Source organism: Euprymna scolopes, chromosome 3 (genome assembly GCF_053919585.1).
Source record: "Euprymna scolopes isolate OS-2025 chromosome 3, ASM5391958v1, whole genome shotgun sequence".
Taxonomy (NCBI): domain Eukaryota; kingdom Metazoa; phylum Mollusca; class Cephalopoda; order Sepiida; family Sepiolidae; genus Euprymna; species Euprymna scolopes.
Window position 1 is genome coordinate 126523528 of NC_136484.1, and position 22668 is coordinate 126546195.

Genomic DNA, 22668 nt, shown 5'->3' on the forward strand with positions numbered 1-22668 from the left:
GGGCGGACTGGAGAACACATCTGAGATGCCCCATGGACCAATATCTTATCTCTTTCTGCTAAACAGTTTGCCAATGAGATAACTGAATGGTGCAAAGCGGGCATTGAAGCACATGTTCCCACATGGAAGTATTAGAGCAACCCCCACTCACCTCCATGGTTCACTGCAGATTGTTCAGCTGCCATTGCATAAAGATAGCATGCATTCTGCCAGTTTGTACATCATAAGTCAAATACAAATAGGCAAAAATTCGTAGATGCTAGAAATCATTGTCAGAAAGAAATAGCGACAATCAAAAGAAAGCATGCTGAAATAATCAGGGAACGCATTGAATCACAAAAGATATGAACTCATGATTTCTGAAAAATCTATAATAGTGTAGTGAATAAAAGGCAATCAGTAATTCCTCCACTCAGCAACAGCCAGAAGGTTGTATGCACGGCAATGGATAAGGCGGAACTGCTTGCCCGCCAATTCGCCTCCAACTCCACCTTAGAGCCAACAAACAACTCCCTCCCAAATTTCCCTATGCGGACTGAAACCACATTAGATGATGTAAAAATCATCCCTTCTCATGTCCGCAATATCATAAAAAAATTAGACGCCTCAAAAGCGTTTGGGCCTGATCTCATCTCTGCATTACTAATTAAATGTTCAGCTGAGCTAGCCCCAATGCTTTCCAAGCTGTACAATAAATGGCTTGCTGAATCTTGCTTCCCTAATAGCTGGAAGATGGTCTCTGTGGTACCAGTGTACAAGAGTTCTGGTGAAAGAACAGACCTTCTCAATTATCACCCCATTAGTCTCCTTCCACTCTTCGCTAAAATCTTTGAGACCTTAATTAATCAAGCACTAGTTCACCGTCTCGCAAAAGCAAATCTTCTCTCTGACAAACAGTATGGATTCCAGCAATGTCGTTCTACTGCAGATATTTTAACATTCATCTCTGAACGCATTTACCATGTGCTGGATAAGGCGGGCAAAGCCAGGGCTGTAGCTCTTGATATATCCAAGTTCTTTGACAAAATCTGATATAGGGCTGCTAATGAAAATTAAATTGTACAGTATAACTGGACGTATACTAAATATAATTAGATCCTTCTTAGACAATAGAAGCATACAGGTTGTCATTGACGGGCGTACATCCAAGCAGCATAACATTAATGCCGTGGATCCTTGGACCATTATTATTCCTGATATTCATAAACGACCTCCCCTGATAATATTGTGTCCAAGATGAGTATATTTGCTGATGATACAATGCTCTATAATATGCATGAAGGAAGAACAGATGTACATAAATCTAAGACAATGGCAGAATTGTTAGAAAATGACTATAGTCGAATGGGGCCGCAAATGGATAGTAACATTTAATGCTAGTAAAACTAAGCTGCTCTCCTTTAACAATTACAAGTTGCCTCTCCAACCCCTTATATCCATGACAAATAGCACCCTACCTGAGAATTCTACCTTCAAACTCCTCGGCCTAACATTTGCGGGCAATATGAACTGGAACAAATACATAGAGGACATTGCAAAGGCTGCTGCAAAAAAGGTGGGTTTCCTCTATCAAGCTAGAAGACTACTCATGCCTGAGAGTATCCTGTACCTGTACAAAGCCACCATTCGCCCATGCATGGAGTGTTGTTGCCACATCTGGGCTGGTGCATCTACCACTAGTCTCTCCCTCTTAGATAGTCCAAAAAAGAGTTGTCAATTTAATCAATCCCACTTTATCAACTAAACTCCAGCCCCTGTTGCATCACTGCCTATTTTACAAATATTTTAATGGAATCTGTTCTGATGAACTCGTTTCATTTGTACTCCCTCAATGTACATATCCCCGACAAACCCACTTAGCAGTAAGATCTCACCCCTTCACTGTTGTCCCTAAATGCCAGAAAGCTTTCTATTCTAATAGTTTCTTCCCTTAAGCAGCTAGACTTTGGAATTCCTTTCCTGCTGCCTGCTTCTCTGACTGTACTGATATGCAGAAGTTTAAATGTAACATAAACAAATATCTTTCCTAAACATGGCACCAAATAGTAGCCCTTATGTCCAAGTGGCGATATGCTTTGTAAAGGGTGAACATGAATAAAAAAAATGAATATCTGAGAAGTAACTGTCTCACCTGCCATTATATACATAAAAAAAAAGTCAAGAAATAGAAAAAACAATAATTCATAGTTACTAAATTTATATTATAATGCTGACAAATTCACATTAATCGCTTAAAACTAATTTTCTTTTTAAAACAAAACTACTTGATCAATTAACATGATTTTTAGGGTGATAGTTTTGTTTTGTCATGGGTGCATAAATCATACTGATTCTCCTGTAGTTTTGTTTTTTTAAATTTGGTTGAATTTTACATAAGAACCCAAAAATATACTATTTAGATTTATTATTGAACTAGCCTGGGTGCTCAGCGTTGCCTGAGTGTTTGGAGGTGTGTTGAGCAAAAAAAAAAAAAAAAAAAAAAAAAAAAAGTGGTAATAGGCAGGCAGGCTCGAACCCGTATTGCAAAGTAGGAAAATAATGAGGGAAAAAAAAACATGACATCTGTGCCGTTGCGTTCATTGCAAAACTGGAAGTGGTGAAGGTTTAAATTAAGGCTAGTTAATGGAAAAGATAGGATGACTTTCAAAAATATTGGCAAAAAAAAGCGACCTGCTCCTGGTAGAAAAGTGCCCGGTTGAAGGTGAAGGAATTCATGATTTCAGCAAATTTTTTTATATTTGTCGTATGAAAGTTTGAGCTTCAAAACGATACCGATCTCGTGAAAATCCGTTGCCTCTATTAAGTTTTAGGCAGACATACATACATACATTTAAACAGACAGGTGAGATTTATATAATAGATTTCTGCACAATTTGGTCAAACACCGATTTTAGAAAACTTTTAAATTGATTTTATCCATTTGTATATTTGTCTAATATTCTAGAGTTATGCATTAGAGTTAATTTTTTTTTTCTTGCTGTAAAATATGGAATGTGAAAGGATAGACAAATGCAATAAACTGATGTGAGAATTAGTTTTTAAGTTTGTTTTATAAAATTACCCAATTTTTGTATTTGTAACTAAAAAATATGTCTGCATTTATTGTTGAAGACAGTTTTGCTGTAAAGCAAAAGTTAAAAAAACTTGTAAGCTGGACTGTATCTTATAAGTTGATAAATAACATCAATAAAAAAATGTATCTGTCGACCATTTGTAGGTCTGTTTGAAACTTTGTTTATTGTATAAACTTTTTTGTATATAACTACTTCAGTAGATTGAATTATTTAAATTGTGCGCTTAATTGTAAAGTACTTTTTATAGGTTTAAAATTTGATAGACTGTTTAATTTTTTAATGTGTTATTGTAATTCATTTAATGACGGAAATAGAAATGGTTTTGTGAGATTCAATAAAAATTTACAAAATAAAACATTTACAAAAGGCAGTTTATTTATCGTTGTGTAGAGAGTATTTTTTTTTGAAAAGATGGTGTAAATTTAGTGGCTTTTATGCTCCTTTTCTCCATATTTTTTTCTTTTTTCATATACTATTTGTTACTGACACTTATCGCTAAGGTTTACTGGAGCTTTTGCTACGAATATCAGCTCATTTTCAAATGAAATTTATAATTTGCAAATAAAAATAAATTGACAACCTTAATTGTAAACTAATATCAATCTTAAACTGAATTTAGTTTTTGAATTGTTTTTTCCTTTCAACATTAAGTTTTTAGAAATCTATTTATATATAAAAGGCACTTTGTATGTCAGTTTCCTATGGACTCTGAAATGGCTGGCCTGACTTTTTTCAAATTTCACACAAATGTACTTTGTGTCTGGTAGTGTTCTTATATAGATTTTGTATCTGAATAATATATAAATAAGTAACAAAAATCAATAATTGAAAAAAAGTCCGATTTTGACCAAAGTTAATGTCACAAGTGCATTTGACAAGTTTTATCACTGCACAAGCAGAAGAGCCAGGCATATAAAATCAACAGTAGGCTCTTTGATAAGACAGGGATGGGTTTGAAATAAATGTTTCTTTTTAGAGCATAATTGACTTTAGCATTTTAAACTTAATTCAAGCTATTATTATAATTTTATATAATCAACAGTAGATTGTCCACAATGCATTGTAAACTAAGTCCCTGTGGGGAGGTATGTGAAGTTTCCTCCCGATGCACTGTTGTGGGTTCCTGACTAGAGTATGAAATCAATCAATTTGATTGAAAAATGGATGGTTTCACAGATTTTGATGACAATGAAAGTATTGGAAGTGTGAAACATTTATTGATCCTCTTTCAATTTTGGGCAGCGTTGGGTTCCTCTACTAGATTTTGTATAAAATAAAAAGTAATAATTTCTTTACTTGCATTCATATGTATGTAAACTTGATGAAATGCATTAAAGATATGTTTCAGTACTCATTTTGTATATAATTATACTTTATTCATTTAACTTCGTTCTTATTGAATTAAAAAATGTTTTTTCAGTTGGATATGGCTCTGTTTGAATTCTGATTTTATTTTTTAATTTGATTTAATTTTAGTAATTCTCCTTTAAGTCTCTAGAATTAATTTTTAAGAGTAAATATAATGATTTGAATAAAGTCTTTAACTTTTGCTAATCTTTGTTAGCTATTCAGTAGTTAGTTAACTTGAGGCGGCATTCACCTAGGATATGTTGAACTGCCTCCTTTCATAGAAGACAGCATCTCGAATAAACACAAACCAAGCACAACGGTCCACAGTGGCTAAGATAGTGATGAACAGTCAGTCTCAGGATGAACTGGAGCTAGGTTCAACGTAGACTATGTCTTCATCGGGCCTCCTGGGCATTTTTGCCAACCTTGGAATGGTTTTGGGGCTGTTGCTTTGTGTATGAACTTTCCTGAGTTTTACGACACAAAGTGGCTGAACCAACAAAGTCTCCTCTTTAAAAGTGTTTGAGGGGATGATCTTGCATTGCATCTCAATTTTGGTATTGGAGAATAAATGATGCCATCAGACCTGCAAAATTCAGCGGAGGTAATAAAAGTCAAACACTACTAGCCTTTTGAGATCAGCAGCTTTCGCTCAGCCAAGTCTCACATCCGTAGAGAAGGATCGTCGTTGATTAAGGTCCAGTTTAACTGTTAAGATTATTTTGTTATTGTAATTCAGCAAAATATTGTAACTAGTTTAAAAACATTTTTGAATCTATTTTTATATTGTATTATATTGGGTAGTAATACGTACACATTTTATTTGATATATTATTTTTCAATTGTGTGCAATGTGATAGTTCTGTATCCCCTATTTCTGTTTCCTCTTTTTTTTTCTCCACTTTTCTCTTCTATCTCTCCTATTTTTTTCCTTTCTTTTCTTGTTGGCTCTTAAATGTTCCCTATTATTTCATAGTGGCCTATAAATTTTTTTTGTACTATTACCTACCCTTCTTATTGTACCCTTATGTTATACCTACTTTTAATTATTATTTACCATTTTATCCCATTCCTTCATTCTCATTTCATATCTAAATGTCATTAAGCCAGTTTTTTTTTCTTCTATATTTGCATTTTGTATAATTCTGGCCCTTCTCCTTTTCCGATGAGAAACATTTAGCTTTGAAATGCCATGGCATAAAGAGTTTTTTTCTTAATTTTTCCCATAACTTTTCCTTAGTGTTCTGATGATATAATAAAGTTATAAATAACTTATATTATCTTTTATTTTATTATTATTGTTTGCTCCTCTTAATAGTGTTGAGCTTTTCTTATCTTAATAAGTTTTGCTTTGTTAAATATTTAATCTTTGATAACATTATTATATAATACATTTATATACAGTAGAACCCCGGGATACGGCATTAAAAATTAGCAACAAAATACAGTACACTATATAATACACATGTATATAATCAAATAACATTTTCAATAACACTGTAAGGCAGGGCAAATACCGTAACTAGGGGCGGGAAAAAACATTGTATTCCACATTGTATCCTAGGGCCACCGTATCCCGAGGTTCTACTGCATGTATATATATATATATATATATACATATATATGAGCAAACAGTTAATAAAACATGTTAAAAAACACTTTGAAATGAGTTAAAAACATATTTAATCTCAAAAGGAAACACTAGATAAGTGGATAGTCTTTATTTTATATATATATAAACAAATGATTAATAAAACATGTTAAAAGACATCTTGAAAAAGAGTTAAAAACATATTTCATTTTAAAAAAGGAAGCACAAGATAAGTGGATAGTCCTTAATCCGCGGAGTTTCGAAGAAATACTCTCGTTCTCATCATAGGGCAGGAATTAGCAAAATGCAGGATCGGATTTTGCATATAAAAGTATTTAATGAAACTACAAGTCACAGATCTTACTTGGTTAAAAAAAAAGGTGAGATAAGGGGAACAGGAGGCAAAAGAAAAATGATAAAAATAATAAGCTCTATTTCCTTTTCGGTTTTATTGAGCTTTTACATCTGGCTGAGTTTATTTTACTTGTAAATATTAACTCTTTAATATTTATAATATATTTTAAGTTTACCATTTTGATTACCTTGGTAAACTTATTGTAATTTTTATTTATATATATATATATATATATATATATATATATATAAACTTTTTTTCTTTTAATGTACCAAATATTTTCTTAGTGATGTTAATGAAAATTTTGGCACTTCTACACTATTGGGACAAAATTTCGGAAATCATGATACTGAATTTCACATGAAAACAATGGTATCTACGTATTCCTCATATTTTTAAGATGATTATATCTAAGAATTACGAAAATCGATAAGGTAGAAGATTATTTATTAAAGAAAATAAAAAATAGAATTTGATGAAAACGATAATATGACACAGGAGAGTTCAAAAGGGAAGTAATGTTCCATTTTGATTCAAACAAGATGGCAGCAAATTTTCACCTGCTAACACAATTAAAGTTTTTTTTAATAATTCAGTAATATTCAGGTAATTTCGACTGCATAATTTGGAAGCTACCAGTGTAACTTATGAGAATTGACAAAAGAAATCAGTCAACCATTTTTTATCTGAAAACTCCATTTATCGACTACAAAATCTCGTCCCAATTCTGTAGAAGCGCCTAATTTTTTAATATTTTAGTACTTTCTCATATTAAAATACTTTATTTTACGATTTAACCAGAAGTGATTATATGCCAGTTAATTTCTATTTGATATGATTGTTTTTAAAATGTGAACACCTATTTTCCTTTTATGTTGGTCACATTAGCTTTGTTTTTGACCTGAGTAGTCGTTGCATGAAAATGCTTGGCTCTGCGGGTAAAGCTACAGAATAGAACAAATTCCAATTTGATATGAAAATGAACTTCACCTGTAAGATTCACTCTAATATAATTATCTCAAATTCTCTGTATCACAGTGTTAACTAACACATTGCTACAAGACTACTTCTCTGCTGATTACAACATTGCTCCTTTCAAGTTTAATGTCAAATACTTGAACCGTTCTCTTAATCAGTTTAGTATTGTTCATCAAACTGATTATTTCATTAATCCTTATCCTCCATTGGCTTTTGGTGACTTATTAGGATAAAAATAAGCCAAAAACATTTTTTTTTCATTGCTTCCGTATCTACACTTAAAAAAAAATAAAATACAGACAAATCAATAGTTCTGTTTACAAAGAATGCCTTCAAAACAGCTGCTGATAATGTTATATGTCATGATTGTCTAGTGACTCTGCTTCGGATTCCACTTTGGTAGGGTTGTTCTTTAGATGACTACCATATCGTCTGGAACTTGTTACTGTTGAAAAAAAACTTCACCAGTGGTGAGGCTCAAGCTTGCTGTTAAATTTAATCAATTAATACAGATGCTTGATTACAGCAACCTTTTTTTGTTTTTGTATCTTAGTCTTTGTCATGACACTGTAGAAGTTGGAGGGAGGGGGGGTGAGACAAGTTTTGTTTGCTTTTAACTGTTTTTCTGAGGTCTCATTTTTATACACTGTTAGACTTGCTTCCTGTTGATTCTCCCTTGTAAAATTTTTCCCAACTTTTGATTCCCATTTCCATGCCCTATTTTTTTTTTTCCTTGGCTGTAGAAACTGAACTCTTGACACGCCACTTCTGATATCTAGCTTCTAAAGTTATATTCTTGGGTCGATCCGAAGCTGTGTAATACACTTGTTATGTCATTTGACGAACAGATAAACATGGCAACATACACATAAATTTGTTATTGCATGTTACATGTTATACTGCTTTGCTTTAAATTGCAATATTGTGACCTGATTGAATTGTCCATTAGATTTAAAAAAAAAATAAATAAATAAAAAAAAAATTTTTTTTTTTTTTTTTTTTTTTTTTTTTTTTAACCCTTAATCGACAACTGTTGAGCGTGTCCTTAATTACAAATGTGTATATACCTTTCTTTCCCTTATTCCTTTTCATTGAACATGGGTTGCATTGCATATTTATCTTTATCTTATCTCGTTTCTTCGTGTTTTTTTTTTTTTTATTATTGTGGATGTATTGTCTCTGCTACTATCTATCTTTTCTTCATCGGTGTGAGAAGACCCTTTTCGAATAACTTTGTTATGCATATATAAAACAAATTATGATACGTGTTCAGAATAGAGGTTTATTTTAGGGAGAAATATTCACCTTTTACAAATACAATTTCACTTAAATTATAAAAGATCGAGGTAGTTATTTGACTCTAATTATTTAGATAGATGGATGGACAAACACTGACAGATAATGTCATCCTCACCTTGGGTGATTCTTAGTTTTATAGTTATTATGGTATCTTATTAGGCGTGTGTTTATTTCAAGTTTCCACAACAGCTTTTTTATAAATTGTAATTGCTTTTTCACACACTATCATATCTGCAGATTTTGTATCGCTTTGATTGCAACCTCTCTTACCTCATCTTATCAAATTTAACCTTCGAGTCACATCAGTGTAGAATATACTCTGGGGACATTGTTTCGCATATGAGTGGTCACTATATGATTGTACTTGTCCACATGTCAAAATTCCTCTTAGTGGGTTCTGGATATGACCTTAAACTATATCCAGTGGTGAGGCCCCAGCTTGCGGGCTTTGGGGAGTGTGGAGCCACCCTTTAATTGCCATTGCTCCTAGGTCCACTCTGACCCGGAGTGGTAGTACCTGTTAGGGTCCCAACTATGGGTTAAATAGAAACCGACTTGAAAACAACAGATATATTCTATAAAAAAAATTGTTCTTCAAAATCTTTGGATTCAGCATTAAATAACCTGAAAAGGATTGATATGCTGTAAAACAAAAACAACCAACCAAATTGTACCCATCATCCATAATTTAACACAAATATTTAAAGAGAATTTCTTTTACTTAGAAAAACCATCTTCTCTAAACATTGAGAAATAAAACCAAACTTTTGCTTCATCTACAAATATTTTTCTTTTGGTGGGGGTGGTGGGGGGTGACTATATACTGAATATCTCCCTTAGTATTATATTGCTATTTATAGATATATACATTGGAACGGATAAATTTATTATTAGATTTTAGTTGAGTTTACAAATTTATCCTTCTGAAAATTACTTTATAAAGTGAAAATATATCATTGATACAGTCGAATCAGTTAATTTGGTTATAAATTATTGATGTTACTGTTTTTAATGTAAGGTTTTCTAGTACTGTTTAAATTAATTGGGTTTTTTATTTCAAAGATATTTTTGTTATTAATGTAGTATCCTTTATTTAATGTTTTTAGGTAAGAAATTTAGATATGAATTCTTAAAAAACCAAAAAACAAACATAAAGGTTTTGGCTTGAAAGAATAAATGTTACCAGCTATCTGTTAGAAAGTTGGATTTTTAAAAAATTTATTTTTTTAATTATTTAAAAAAATTTTTATTTTTTATTTTCTCCTTAAAAATATTTTGCTTTTATCAGAAAAACCCACTGATCTAGAACTAGGGTATCACAATATGGCAATCCAATCCCAATTTAATAATGGAAGACCAAATACTTGTGGGTCTAATAGTGTTACTATGTCGCCTTTGATTGTCATCACCAAGATAGATCTTTTACTGCTCACGAATACGTTTGTACTAACCAGGTAAAGGAGGAGGGAGAGAGAGAAAAACTGTGAATGTTCTCTCTATCTCTCTCTCTCTCTATGCCATTTTAGATGGTTTTTGAGAAAGATGAAGGAAAGAGTTAGATTCAGTCGTTGACAGAGAGTTTGAGTTAGTACTCGATCCCCCCACGGCAACAGCACAGAATACAGTGAAGATGGTTATTGTAAAAAAAAAACTTAAAGCCTATGCAGGTCAGCTGTTCTCATCGGTCATATTTTGCAATACGTACAAGAGGATTGTTTTCACTATAGCCTGATAGATTAGTTGTGGTGTCAATGGGATATCTTGACCATAATCTCTTTTTAATAAGCTAAAATGAATATTTCTAAATTTTTGAGATATTGAATATTTGGATTATTCAGACTACAGTTCTCATCTTGAATGTTATTCCCACAATATTTTGACTGATGTAACGTCCAAACTTTTCAGATGTATCTTGTTAAACTAACATTTTCGAGTTCAACAAGACACACCCGGAAGTGCAAGGTTATATCAGCGAAAGTATTGTACAAATAACATTCAAAATGAATACAGTACACCAAATAATATTGATATACAATTTTTTAAATTTAATTTTTAATTTTTTAATTTTTTATCTAAAGTCCATTCCATTTAAGTCGATATAGATATCACTTTTTTTTTTTTTTTTTTTTGTTAGATTTCCATTATTCGGATGATTGATACCATATACATATTGGTTTTATGTTTCTGAATCTTTTTGCTAGTATATAAAATATATTTGTAACAATTGAAACAAATTTATAAAAAAGCAAAAATAAATTTCAAGTGTTCAAGTTGTATCAATATTACAAATCACAACAATGCAATTCAAAACACCTAATTAACAAATATCAGTTTAACAATACGTAAGGAATTTATTTATATGGCTTTAAATTTTTGAAATGATGATTGGTTATTCGGATTATTTGGATTCTTCTGACTACTGTTCTCATCTTGAGTGTCATTTTCACGTTTCGGTTGATGCAACCTCAAACCTTCTTCAGATGTAACTTGTCAAACTCAGGAATGTTTCTGTCGAACTATGGAATTTAAAGAGAATTTTGAATGGAACCCTTTATTTACTTCACAGGGGTAGCATGTTCTTGTTCAGTCAGCCATAACTGGATAGAGGTTCTAAGTAATTCGTAATTGTATTTTTCGGTTTCTCACACTGAGAATTGACCCTTCAACCTTTAGGAGAATTGATATTTCCAAGTACTCTAACCACTGTGTCACGGGTCCCCGCGGATAGTGTAGGCGGCCGAAAAATATAATTATGAATTTCTTAGAACCTCTATCCAGTCATTGCTGACAAAATGAGAGTATGCTACTCCTGTGAAGTAAACAATTCCGTCCAAATTCCTGAGTTTGACGAGATACAGCTAAAGAAAGTCTAAGGTTACATCGACTGAAATGTTGTGAAAATGACACTAAAGATGAGAACAGTAGTTTGAAGAATCCAAATAATATGTGCATATTGATTATTGCTAACAATGTGGTCATCACCAACATCATCTTAATCAAAGTCATATGTATTGCGATTTTAAGTTTTCAATTTTTTGGTTAGAATAGTGTATTTTATATGTCATATATAGCTGTTAAAAAAAATATTTTCATTGCACGTTCTTTAAGAGTCTCTTTATATTTAAAATTTATAACAAATACCTTCGATATTTTCCTCTCAGTTTTTATGTAGTCAGAATTCAAATATAGAATGAATGCGTTTATTAACTCAGCAAAAGAAACACTGATAAAATAGAAGTCTTTCTTCCTTATATTGCAGTATTCTTAAAATACTTATAGCCCCCCCCCCTCCCATCAAGGCACTAATGGAATCTTTAATAAATTTTTGTCCTTTTTGCAATCAAACCATATTTAGTATAAATTACATGTATATTTTAGCATGTTGGTACAATTGGGAGAGCAGGAAGGGAATTCCAAAGGCAGGCGGTCCAAGGAAAGGCTATTAGAGTAGAAAATTTTCCGGCATCTAGGGACCTCTACCGGGAAAGGGTGGGATTTTGCTGCTAGTCCAGTGGGTTAAAAGTATTTTTGTTGAGGGTGTGGGGGGGCAGCATATGAGTGTGGTATGTTCAGGAATAGTCTGGGGATTTTGATAGACATTATTGTTGATAACCCTGCAGATAAAAGGTGGAGATTAAGGTTCAGTATGTGTGAAGCTCATTCAGGATCACATTTCCTACTGATAAGACTATAACTAAAGTCACCCTCCCTTGTATCATTAAATGACAGTAAGGCAAAGACTGTTGGGCATTCCCGGCTAAAACTTGGTGGACAAGTCAGATATACACTCAAGTTCATTTGTACCAAATATGGTTGGATTGCAGAGAGGATGATTCCTTAATTGATATCTCCTGTGCTTAAATTCTGACCATTCTAAATGTTTCACTGTATTAGTTATCCAAAATGCTTTTCTAAATTTCTCTGCGCTATAAATATCAACATTCTCTTGCTAAGAATCCTTCAAGATTGAAGAACACAAAAAAATAGAAAAAATTTAGTATCTTTATTGAAACTTCTTGTACTCCGTTGAGTTGGTCATGTGGTTAACATTTATTGTTTGAAGGATGTTGCTCGGCCAAGACCAGACATTGGCCATTGGTCATCTCCAGCCAGTGGTAACTTCTTCAGGAGTCTGATTGGACGCCAAGATCACTTTGCCACAACCCTCAGTGAGTGGCACAGTTTGGTTAGTCTAACTAAACGTAAGCCAGAGATGACCACCCACAGTAGTACCATCGTAATCGTGGACAGTGATGGAGATCAGGTAGGTGCTGCTGCTGCTGCTCTGATTTGACACCCGCCCTTTGTATGTGCTATGGAAGATCTGAGCAACTTGTCATGTCGGCATCTCGTTGACATTACTTAGTTCTCTTGTGTGAACGTTTGTGTTCTGGCTTTTTATTACCATCTATCATATTGTGAATGAGTCAGAACTTTTGACAGCATTAATCTTAATGTTGGAGAATAAAGAAAGCAAAATTATGAGAAAAATTTTTTTTTTTCAATATTTTTTTAATAACGACAAAAATAAAATCTAAAAAATGTTGACTTTTTAGTACTTGCTGAAATTGCTCTAAGGCATTATACATTCAGGAGTTAATTTTGCTTGGGAGTTAAATATACAAAGATGAGAACAGTAGTTTGAAGAATCTAAATAATATGTGCATTTGCTGGCCTCTTCCAACAGAATTTCTTCCTGAACTCTCTTAAAACCTCAACATAGTATTCCTTGTTGACTCTCTATCTAGTGGGAGCCCAGATAATGGCTGTGCTGTCAAAAAAAGGATCATAAGTTTTCTTACTTGCTCTGTTTGGCCTTCTTAGGTTTGGGAGAACCAGCAAGCTTCCAGTGGGAACTCTGTCTCTTTGTCTCTGGATCATAGCAGCAGATCTAGCTTTTATCACAGGTCACCAGAGCATCAAGAACTGCAGGACCTGAATTGATCAGCTCAACCATCTCCTTGCTGTCATGACCACATCTTTCTTTATGATCTCTGAGCACCCTTGGGACAAACTTTGTGCAAATCTCCCGCATCTTCAGTTCCTCACAAATAATTTGTGTGCAGTTGCCACACTGACATCAAACTGTGCGCTTATTGTTTCTATAGACACCTGACAATCCTTATGGAATTCTTTATTTGGCCAATCAACTCTGGTGTTCTAACTTCCTTACTCCTTCTACACCTCTCGTCATCCCTCACAGACTTCCTGCCTTCCTTGAATCTCTTATGCCACTCAAAAACTGATGCTAGATTCATGCAAGATGGTCTAAAAGCAGTCTGTAGCATTCCATACATTTCTGTGGCATTTTTTCCAAGTTTAAAACTGAATTTGATTGCATATCGTTCTTCAAAAGTGTCCTCATGTCCAGAGTGCATTTTTGAAATTCACCAGCTGTGACAAACTGGCTTTAGTAGGGCGTATTCCAATTCCTGCTGTAGCTATTCATTTGAACCTGAAATCATAAAAATGTATAGCAATCACATACTGAATTTTCAAGAGTCTATGACAATTTTAAATGCCTGTACAAAAAAGTCTGGGAACTTATTGTTGGCACCTCGTACATTGATATAATTAAGGGTAGGAAGAATTGATAGTCATGCTTCAACTGTGGGAGTTGATAAAGGAGTCATTGGAAAACTAGCACAAAAGAAAAAACAAACGTTTATTGCATCATACAACACATGGACAGTGCTGTGAATAAATTTTATAGATATATTATTTTGATCATTTTGTCTTTATTTTCTTATCCTCTTTATATTTTATACATATAACAAAAAAGGCATTTAATGCTGTCAAATCTTTTACTATCACATATTTGCAGTATGAAATATGGTTAAAAAAAAAAGAGGGTTCCTGCTTTATTGCTGCTTTTTGATAACCTTAAAAGTCTTGTTAGCTTAACTTTCTCTCATAATCTATTATCCCTCAACTCTCCATAAGCAACTGAATAATTGCTTGCCTTTTTTTATATATTAAATCATTTATTCTAAAGTATCTTATTTGTAATTAAACAAATATTAGTTCTTATTTAGGATTCAATTTAATTTAAAAAAAAACGATAAAAAAACAATTACCAAAAAATTTGTAGATTTACATGCCAGTAACGGAATGGAAATGTCATATTCCAAAAATCATGTGAATTGATCTAGTTTTATTTTTTATAAAGAAAATCGCTTTTAAGCCATTAATGGGAATTCATCAGCATTATAATATAAATTCAGTAACTATGAATTATTGTTGAGTTATCTTCCTTTTGAATATTTTTTTTTATAATAGCCGGTGAGACAGTTTCTTCTCAGATACTCCTAAAATTTGATTTTCTTTGTTAAAAACAAAACTACTTAATCAATTCATTTTTTTATGTGTGTGTATATATATATATATATATATAATTTTTTTTTAATCCTTTGGGGATGAGACTTCATAATTTGTGTATTGATTTTTTTTTTTTTGCAGACTGTTATCCTCATCTTCATATTTGTTGTTTCACGTTGGTATTGATCAATGTATATGAATTTTGGAATATGACATCTTCATTTTGTGACACACAGTATAAAAATTTTTGTATTTTTTTTTTTTTTTTTTTTTAAATTAGATTGAATTCTAAATAAGAACAGAACTTTAATTTAATTTTAAATAAGAACCAAAATATTTGAGTTGAAAATATTTATCATTCGATATATAAAATTAAGTTGTGTTTTCCAAATTTGACCTAAATAACAATGCAGTTCACAAATTGATATTTGATTCTACCTAGCCAATTATTGTATTATAATAAAAAATATACATCACTTTTTTTTTTTTTTTAAAGATTTATTCTGGCCTGAACAATTTGTAAAATACACATTTTTAGCTATAATGTAAAAAGGAAAAAGCAGCTTACATCACTGATAATATTTTTAAAAATTCAGTTTTATTTGAGCTATCAGATAAACAATCATCTAAGGTGCTTATTTAGAATTAAACCCATTAAAAAAAACCAACTAAATTGCAGAAAAATCTTTATAATGTAGATATCAATTTATGTAATTTTTTAAATATGACGTCATTCCATGACAAGTACATACACCATGAAGCTTTATAAAGATGTTTCTGTATTTTTGTTTTGAAAATAAATTTATTTCTAAATGAGCACCAATATCTGTTAAGATATTTAAATAAGAGTTATCACCCTTACATGAACGTTTCCTTTGTCTCTATTAATAACATCATATGCGATTTATGCACATTATTAAAAACTAACATAACATTACACAATGCAAATATCTTATAAATTTATCTTGATCCTGGATTTTTCCCTGTCCATTCTTAAAGATCTTGTTCTTATCAAACGTGATAAGTCATTGTGTCTTGATCCTTATCACTTTATCAGTTAATAAATAGGCACAAGTAGTGGGCTAGAAAAGTACTAATTAAACAATGCTGAAGTTTAAATGTCTCTATTTGAATTCTTTCTAATCTGTCTTGAAGAAAACTAAATTAAGTCATCTTTAAAATGACATTGATTTTTATTTTCAGAAATATTTTACCAAGTGGAAAAAATGGAATTTGTCTTAAAAAAACAAAACAAAAAACAACTTGTTTGATTTAATTAAAATAAGTGTGTTTAAAGAAATCAAAATGGTTGAACTGCTATAATTAAAAATTGATTTAAACATGGCATAACTAAGCAGTTTGGATTATGAGCGCACACACACATATATTTAGTGTAAAATTTAATTTAATTTTTTTTATTGCTTATTTACCTCAAACAAAGCATAGTGCCACTAAGTCATAAGGGGCTACTATTAGGGACCATATTTGCCAGGATACTATGTAGGGAGTTTGAGCAGAGAAATATCTGTTCACATTACACTTTAACTTCTGCATGTCACTACAGTAAGGGAAGCAGGGTCTGGTATGGGATTCCAAAGTCTAGCAGTTCAAGGGAAGAAGTTATTTGAGTAGTAGGCTTTACAGCATTTAGGGATCTCTACAGTTTAGGGTGGGATTTTGCTGCTTGTATGGTTTGTTGGGGCTATTTATGTCGAGGGGGGATGCTAGTGCTTTGAGTTCATCTGAGCAGTAACCATTATTTATACAAGCATTGTTTTCTACATATTTGTTTTAGCTATTGTCTTATTTTGACTTAACTATTCCAAAGCTCCTATTTACTTGCCTCCCCATGAGGGCCAAGTAAGATACAATGTTTGTTTTTAATGTTGAGAAATTTCAGCTCTCCAAAAGAAAAAAGGAGCACTCCGGATTAAAATAAAAATTTCCTCAGTCTGGAAGAAACCTCTTTATTGACTGAGAACAAAATAGTGTAGCATCAGAACAGATACTTCTGACTAGAAATATGAGATGCAAATGACCAGGTAACTCGAATTATTTTTAAATTGAAAGCCTACCAGTGTTGGGGTTTATCTTTTCATATCTTTTTTTTTTTTCTTTCTTTCTGTATTTTAATATTTTCAACTTTTTGGGAGTTCTCATCTAGCAATTGATTGCAGTTGCAATAAGGCCTGTCTCTTGAAAAAATTAGGTGTGTGAGTGTTATTTTCTGTTGTGAAACAATGTTTATATAAATAATTTATACTAAATATATACTACTTGTTATTAAGCACTTATGTAAAATGGCGAGCATTCAATGGACAAAAACATTACCAGAATTTTATATAGTTTTTAGTCATTTAATTTAAGAGTCAAAGGATAAATTGTTAATGTTCAAGATTATTTTTCTTCCTTCATCACAAAATTTTTTAAAAATTTTATAAAATCGTCTGAGCATTAAATCAAATCCTTTTTCTTTTCTTTTTTTATTCTAGAAAATTAGAATTACTTACTAGGAACTTAAAGGGATTAAAAATTTTTATTTTATTTTAAGAAAACTAAAATTCTAATTCTCCATTGTTAATTAACAATTGCACAACGAATAATAATGTTCACATCCGTTTGCCTGATTGCAGTACTCTGACCAAATTATCAATATTTGAGTTGTTTTTTTTTTTTCACATGGGGGGGATCACCACTTATCAAGGCCCGAAGGCCACTCAGGGATAAGGGTTATTGCGTGTACAGTAATCAATGAGATAGTATTCTAGTAATTATTAGTGTTGGAGATTTGATAGATTAAGGGGGCAGTTTGTCAGGAATTTGTTTATGTTGGATTTGAAGACATCCAAGTTGTAGTCAGGTGGGAAACAGGCAAGCGGCAGAGAGTTCCACTGGCATGCAGTTCTAAGAAAGAAGCTTTGCTCATGGAATCTACGTTTGAATTTAGGCACAGATAAAGAGTGGGGAAAATTATTGACAGTATTTTCAGCCAGACAGGTGTTTCTCGTGAAAGATTGGCGAGGGGGGGGGGACGAGAGATTGGAGCTCAGACGAGCACCTGCCATGGAAATAACGATAAAACAAAGACAGGCTCGCAACGTTTCTTCTGTGGGAGAGAGGTTGCAGGGAAGAGAAAAGGACATCCCCCACTAAATCACAAAGTCTATTTTGTACTCTGTCAAGGCAGAATAGGCTGTTTTTAGCAGCTCCTGCCCAGATGTGGCAGCAATACTCCATCCTTGGACGTACTTGACTTTTATACAAATAGAGAATTGAATCAGTAATGAGATATCGTCTGGAGCGGTAGAATGATCACACCATTTGCAACAGACCTGATGTACGTGTTCCATTTCAGAGCAGGAGTAAAGTCAAGCCCAGAGCTTGTCAAAACATGAAGCCTCCCCAAGACGAGAGCCATCCATTTCAATTGATGCCAGATTGGGATCAGAGCGTTGATGATGTAAAGATAGAAGCTTGGTTTTGGATGCATTAAAAGTGACCAGCCACCTCTTCCCCCACTGTACCACGCGCTCAAAATCAGAGGAGAGAAAATTAGAACTTTGTCATTTACGGCCTTTGATGTGTTGCCATAGATGGTCGTGTCATCAGCATAGATGTCAACGAATGATTTAAGTATATGTTTTGGGAGATCATTGCTGTAGATCAGGAAGAGAGTTTGGCCCAGGATAGATCTCTGAGGGACTCTAGCATTAATACTGTGGGTGTCTGATTTCTGCCCATCAACCACTACTCTTATGAACCTATCGGAGAGAAATGATTTAATGATTGAGAAAACATTTCCAGTGATACCGTAGCTGGAAATCTTGTGAAGTAGGCCCTTATGCCATACCTTGTCGAAGGCCTTTAATATGTCAAGAGCAATTGCCCTGGAAAGGAAGCCTTTGTCAAGAGATTCACTAATCCTATGGGATATAACCGTTAGCACATCTGCTGTAGATCTTGCAAAGCGGAAACTATATTGCATGTCACTAAGAAGATTGTTTCTGTTGAGGTGGTTGACTACTTGTTTATTTAATATGGATTCCAACAACTTACTCATGACACTGGAGACTTATTGGTCTGTCATGAGAGGGAAATGACTTTTCACCTGAATTCTTAAATACAGGGTATACTGATGAGGTAATACCAAAGTGAACAGAATTGGTGAGAAGTCATTGCCTCAGTGTTCAAATTCAATAAACACGCATTGCTTCCTATTATGAACCCCCCTCCCCACTATTTTAAGTGAATTTGAGTTTTTGCAGTGTCCCCATGTTAAGAATGGCTTTTTAAAATTGCGAAAGTTTGAATTATTCGGAATTCTCTCCTTTGTTTTCAGCCTGTTTTCAAGATAGTGTTGCAGTATCGTTGCTGTTTGCTTAGTCATAAAATTTGAATTTCTTAGTTGAAAATAAAACTACTTGATCAATTTATATTTTTTTGGAATACGATAGTTTCTTTCTGCCATAAATATATAAGAATATATTAGATAAAGTTTTAAAACTGTCTTGGAAGGGGAAGAAGATAATTTGGTGATATCCATACAATCATTTCTGTCACGAATATGTACGCCATAGAAATTTTTCTTTAATGTTCTAATATATTGGGAATTCTGGACAAACATCTAATTTTGTATTGGTAAACAAGAAATAGATGACAAGTTTTTTTTTTTTTTTTTTTTTTCAAAATTAATTAGTTGAAAAAGCTATTAACCAAAAATTGTGTATAGAGATTAAAAAAAAAAAAAAAAGTTAAGTGGTTGATTGTAGTCATTGGTGATCAGAAAGCTTCATTTTTGTTGGCGATTACATCAAGGTTTTTTTGGGAAGGTTTGAAGTTCTTTCCTATTCTTTGTCTCCTTTGCGACTGAGTCTGCAACGTGTCGGGTCCCCAGAGTCTACATATTAATGCGTGTGTAAACATGGGTAATGTTACACATTAGTACTTACCATTATGTCAAAGGTAAACATGAATATTTTTATTTGTATTTTTACTCTAAAATGAATAAAAATGAATGAATAAAAAAATTCTTAAATTTCTTGGTATTTGAAACTTTTAAACGTATTTGTGTATGATTTATCGTTCTAAAAAAAAAAAAAATTGCATATTTTCAGTCATAAAAATCCATCCACAACATCCCTCGCTCTCTTTGATTGTTTTATCCTCATCACCATCTCCACCCATTCATTGCCTTTGTTTTCCTCATACATTCTTAATCTCTTCACTCTTTAATCCGGTTTCACTGTCATCTCTCATTTTTCACTCTTTTCTGGGCTGTACGTTTTGCTCTCTCATTTGCATCCTACCAACTCAAACGCTTGCTACATCATGTAGGTATTTGCTTTCCCACGAAAGCAAAATGTGACACAAGGTCGTTTTTAATTTTTTGAGAATTTCTTGATGCAAAAAAAATCTCAAGAACAAAGAATTGGAATTTTAGACCTATTATTTTCATGATAAAAGTGATCTATATATTATTTTCTCTTTTGCCGTATATGAGACGTGAAATTTGTCCGAGAGATACCATTGTGGTCTAGAGAATTGATTATGCGAAGTTCAAATTCCATTGAATCTCGTGGTCATTTATACTGTAATGTTTTGGGGAATGGTATGAACTCATTGTTCTCACTCAACTCATAAAATAGCAATTAATCACATATAATGAATTGTTTATAATTGGTATTTCATCAGTATATAACTTAAAAGTTGAGTTTCCATATTGTAACCAAACTAAACAAAATCTTGCTTTGCAGAATTAAAATAAATTGAAAAATACAAACTTTGGAACCAAATCATCCTTGTGAATGAACACTAGTAATTGGTTGAGAGAAAGGTTGTATATTAACAGTTATTTATATATTGAAATATTTAAACATTTGAAAGTACATAAAGAGTATACATTCAAAGATATTCTATTTCGTGGGTCAGGGACAATGTGAAACCTGCAATAATGATTTTGTAGGGAAGAAATGCTAAAGGCAAACAATCCAAGCAAAGGAGCTACAAATAGAAAATATTCTAACACCTTAGGACTTCTCTAGTGATGCGGTTCAATTTTGCTGCTAGTCAGCTATTTATATTGATGAGATAGGAGTGCTTTAAGTTCATCGGAGCACACTCAGTGGAAGTATGCATAAAACAAGCGTAGACATGCAACATTGCAATTATGGGATAGGCGTTGGAACTTGTTATACTGTGTGGGACCTATTAGACGCGAGAGAGCCCCCCCCCCCCCCGGTTCTTGAAGGTAAAGACTAGTGGTTGGTTCATCAGCCCAGATGTGGCAACAATACTCCATGCATGGGTGAATGGTGTCTTTCTAGAGATATAGGATACTGGCCAGTGTGACAAGTTTTCTAGCTTGGTAAAAGGAACCCATCCTTTGTGCTGTATTTTCTATGTATTTATTCCAATTTATGCTGTTTGTGAATATTAGATGAAGGAATTTGAACGTTGGACTCTTGGGAAGGCTGCTATCAACCATGAAAATTAGTAGTAGGAAAAATTTATAATTGTTAAAAAGGGGCTTTTTGTCTTGTTAGCATTGAATTTAACTGTCCATTTTTGGTCACATATTCTAAGATGTGCTCAACACAAGCAATTAAAATTAGAATAGTATCAGTGTATCTTGATTTTAATTTTAGTATGGGGGACATAAGAATGGTACAAAACTGTTGCTTTTGAAGGATTTAATTTAACCTGATTTGGAATCGGTATTCTTAAAAAAAAAAAAAAAAAAAAAAAAAAAAAAAAAAGCTTGCATAAATTTGCTAATAATTAGTCTTTTACAAAAGTTACATACTACCCTGTAATTTTCTGATGCTAAAAATTAAAAGCAAAATGAGTTTTGATGAATTGAGTCAATATTTTGTCTTTTCTCTCAATAACTGTTTGCATGCAATTGAGCATGCTAAGAATAACTATTTTGCAGTTTCCATCACAGCTCTCAATGCTTCCGCCCTAGAAACTCCCTTTTCCTCAAACAATTTTTTTTTCTTACTATATCTCAGATTTTTTTTTTTTTTTATACAGTTAAAATCTAGTCTGTTTCCAGGCGACCAATATAGTATTGTCATTTTGTTTTTAAACTAAAATTTCTGCATGACTTTTTTTGTGTGTTGGCATGAAGCCATGCATGAAAATGAAACACTAATGTGCAAATGTATTTCCAGTTTCTTCTTGAAGGGTTCTACATGGATAGAATACATCAGTTCCAACTTTGGACATGGTACCTTCAGATCATTGGACTTGATGTTAACATTGTCTTTAGAATTTCACATTCTTATCTCTTATAATATAAAGGGCAGTTGTCCCTTATTTTTATTTTTTATTTTACTTGATAAATTTTTAAGAGCTCAAAGGGCTTCCTTTTGGAACTCACTTGTTTTCATTATGATTCGGATTTATATCCGAGAGTTTAGAATAGATGTTGTTCCCTTTATGGCTGCAATCTGTATTTCATTACAACTTGGTCTTCCAGGGATTGTTTCTAGGTACTTAAGATTCTATTTCACTAGGCAAGTTGCTCTTATCACAACTTACATATCACAACATATCTTGATAGTCATCTGTGAAACAGATAGGCAGAACAAAGAGGAAGTATCGAGTACTGTCCGCACTCACAAATTCGTGGATTTTTCTCTTTTTTTGGGTGTGGGGGTGGGCATGTTAAACACGTTTCACACCATAAAACGAGCTACAAT

The 22668-nt window shown here is 32.7% G+C and overlaps 1 protein-coding gene across 16 annotated transcripts in view; it reads left to right on the top strand.

Annotated features, from left to right (window-relative positions):
• LOC145258715 (nucleoprotein TPR-like) overlaps nt 1-22668 on the top strand; it is a 198587-nt gene that overhangs the window by 139362 nt on the left and 36557 nt on the right. For 8 of the 16 annotated variants that reach the window (XM_080116631.1, XM_080116632.1, XM_080116635.1 and 5 more), the window contains one exon: nt 12711-12911. The exons of the other annotated variants lie outside the window; for them this stretch is intronic. In XM_080116631.1, the coding sequence (XP_079972757.1) occupies nt 12711-12911 (201 nt within the window). The remainder of the gene's footprint in view (nt 1-12710; nt 12912-22668) is intronic. 16 annotated transcript variants of the gene reach the window in all.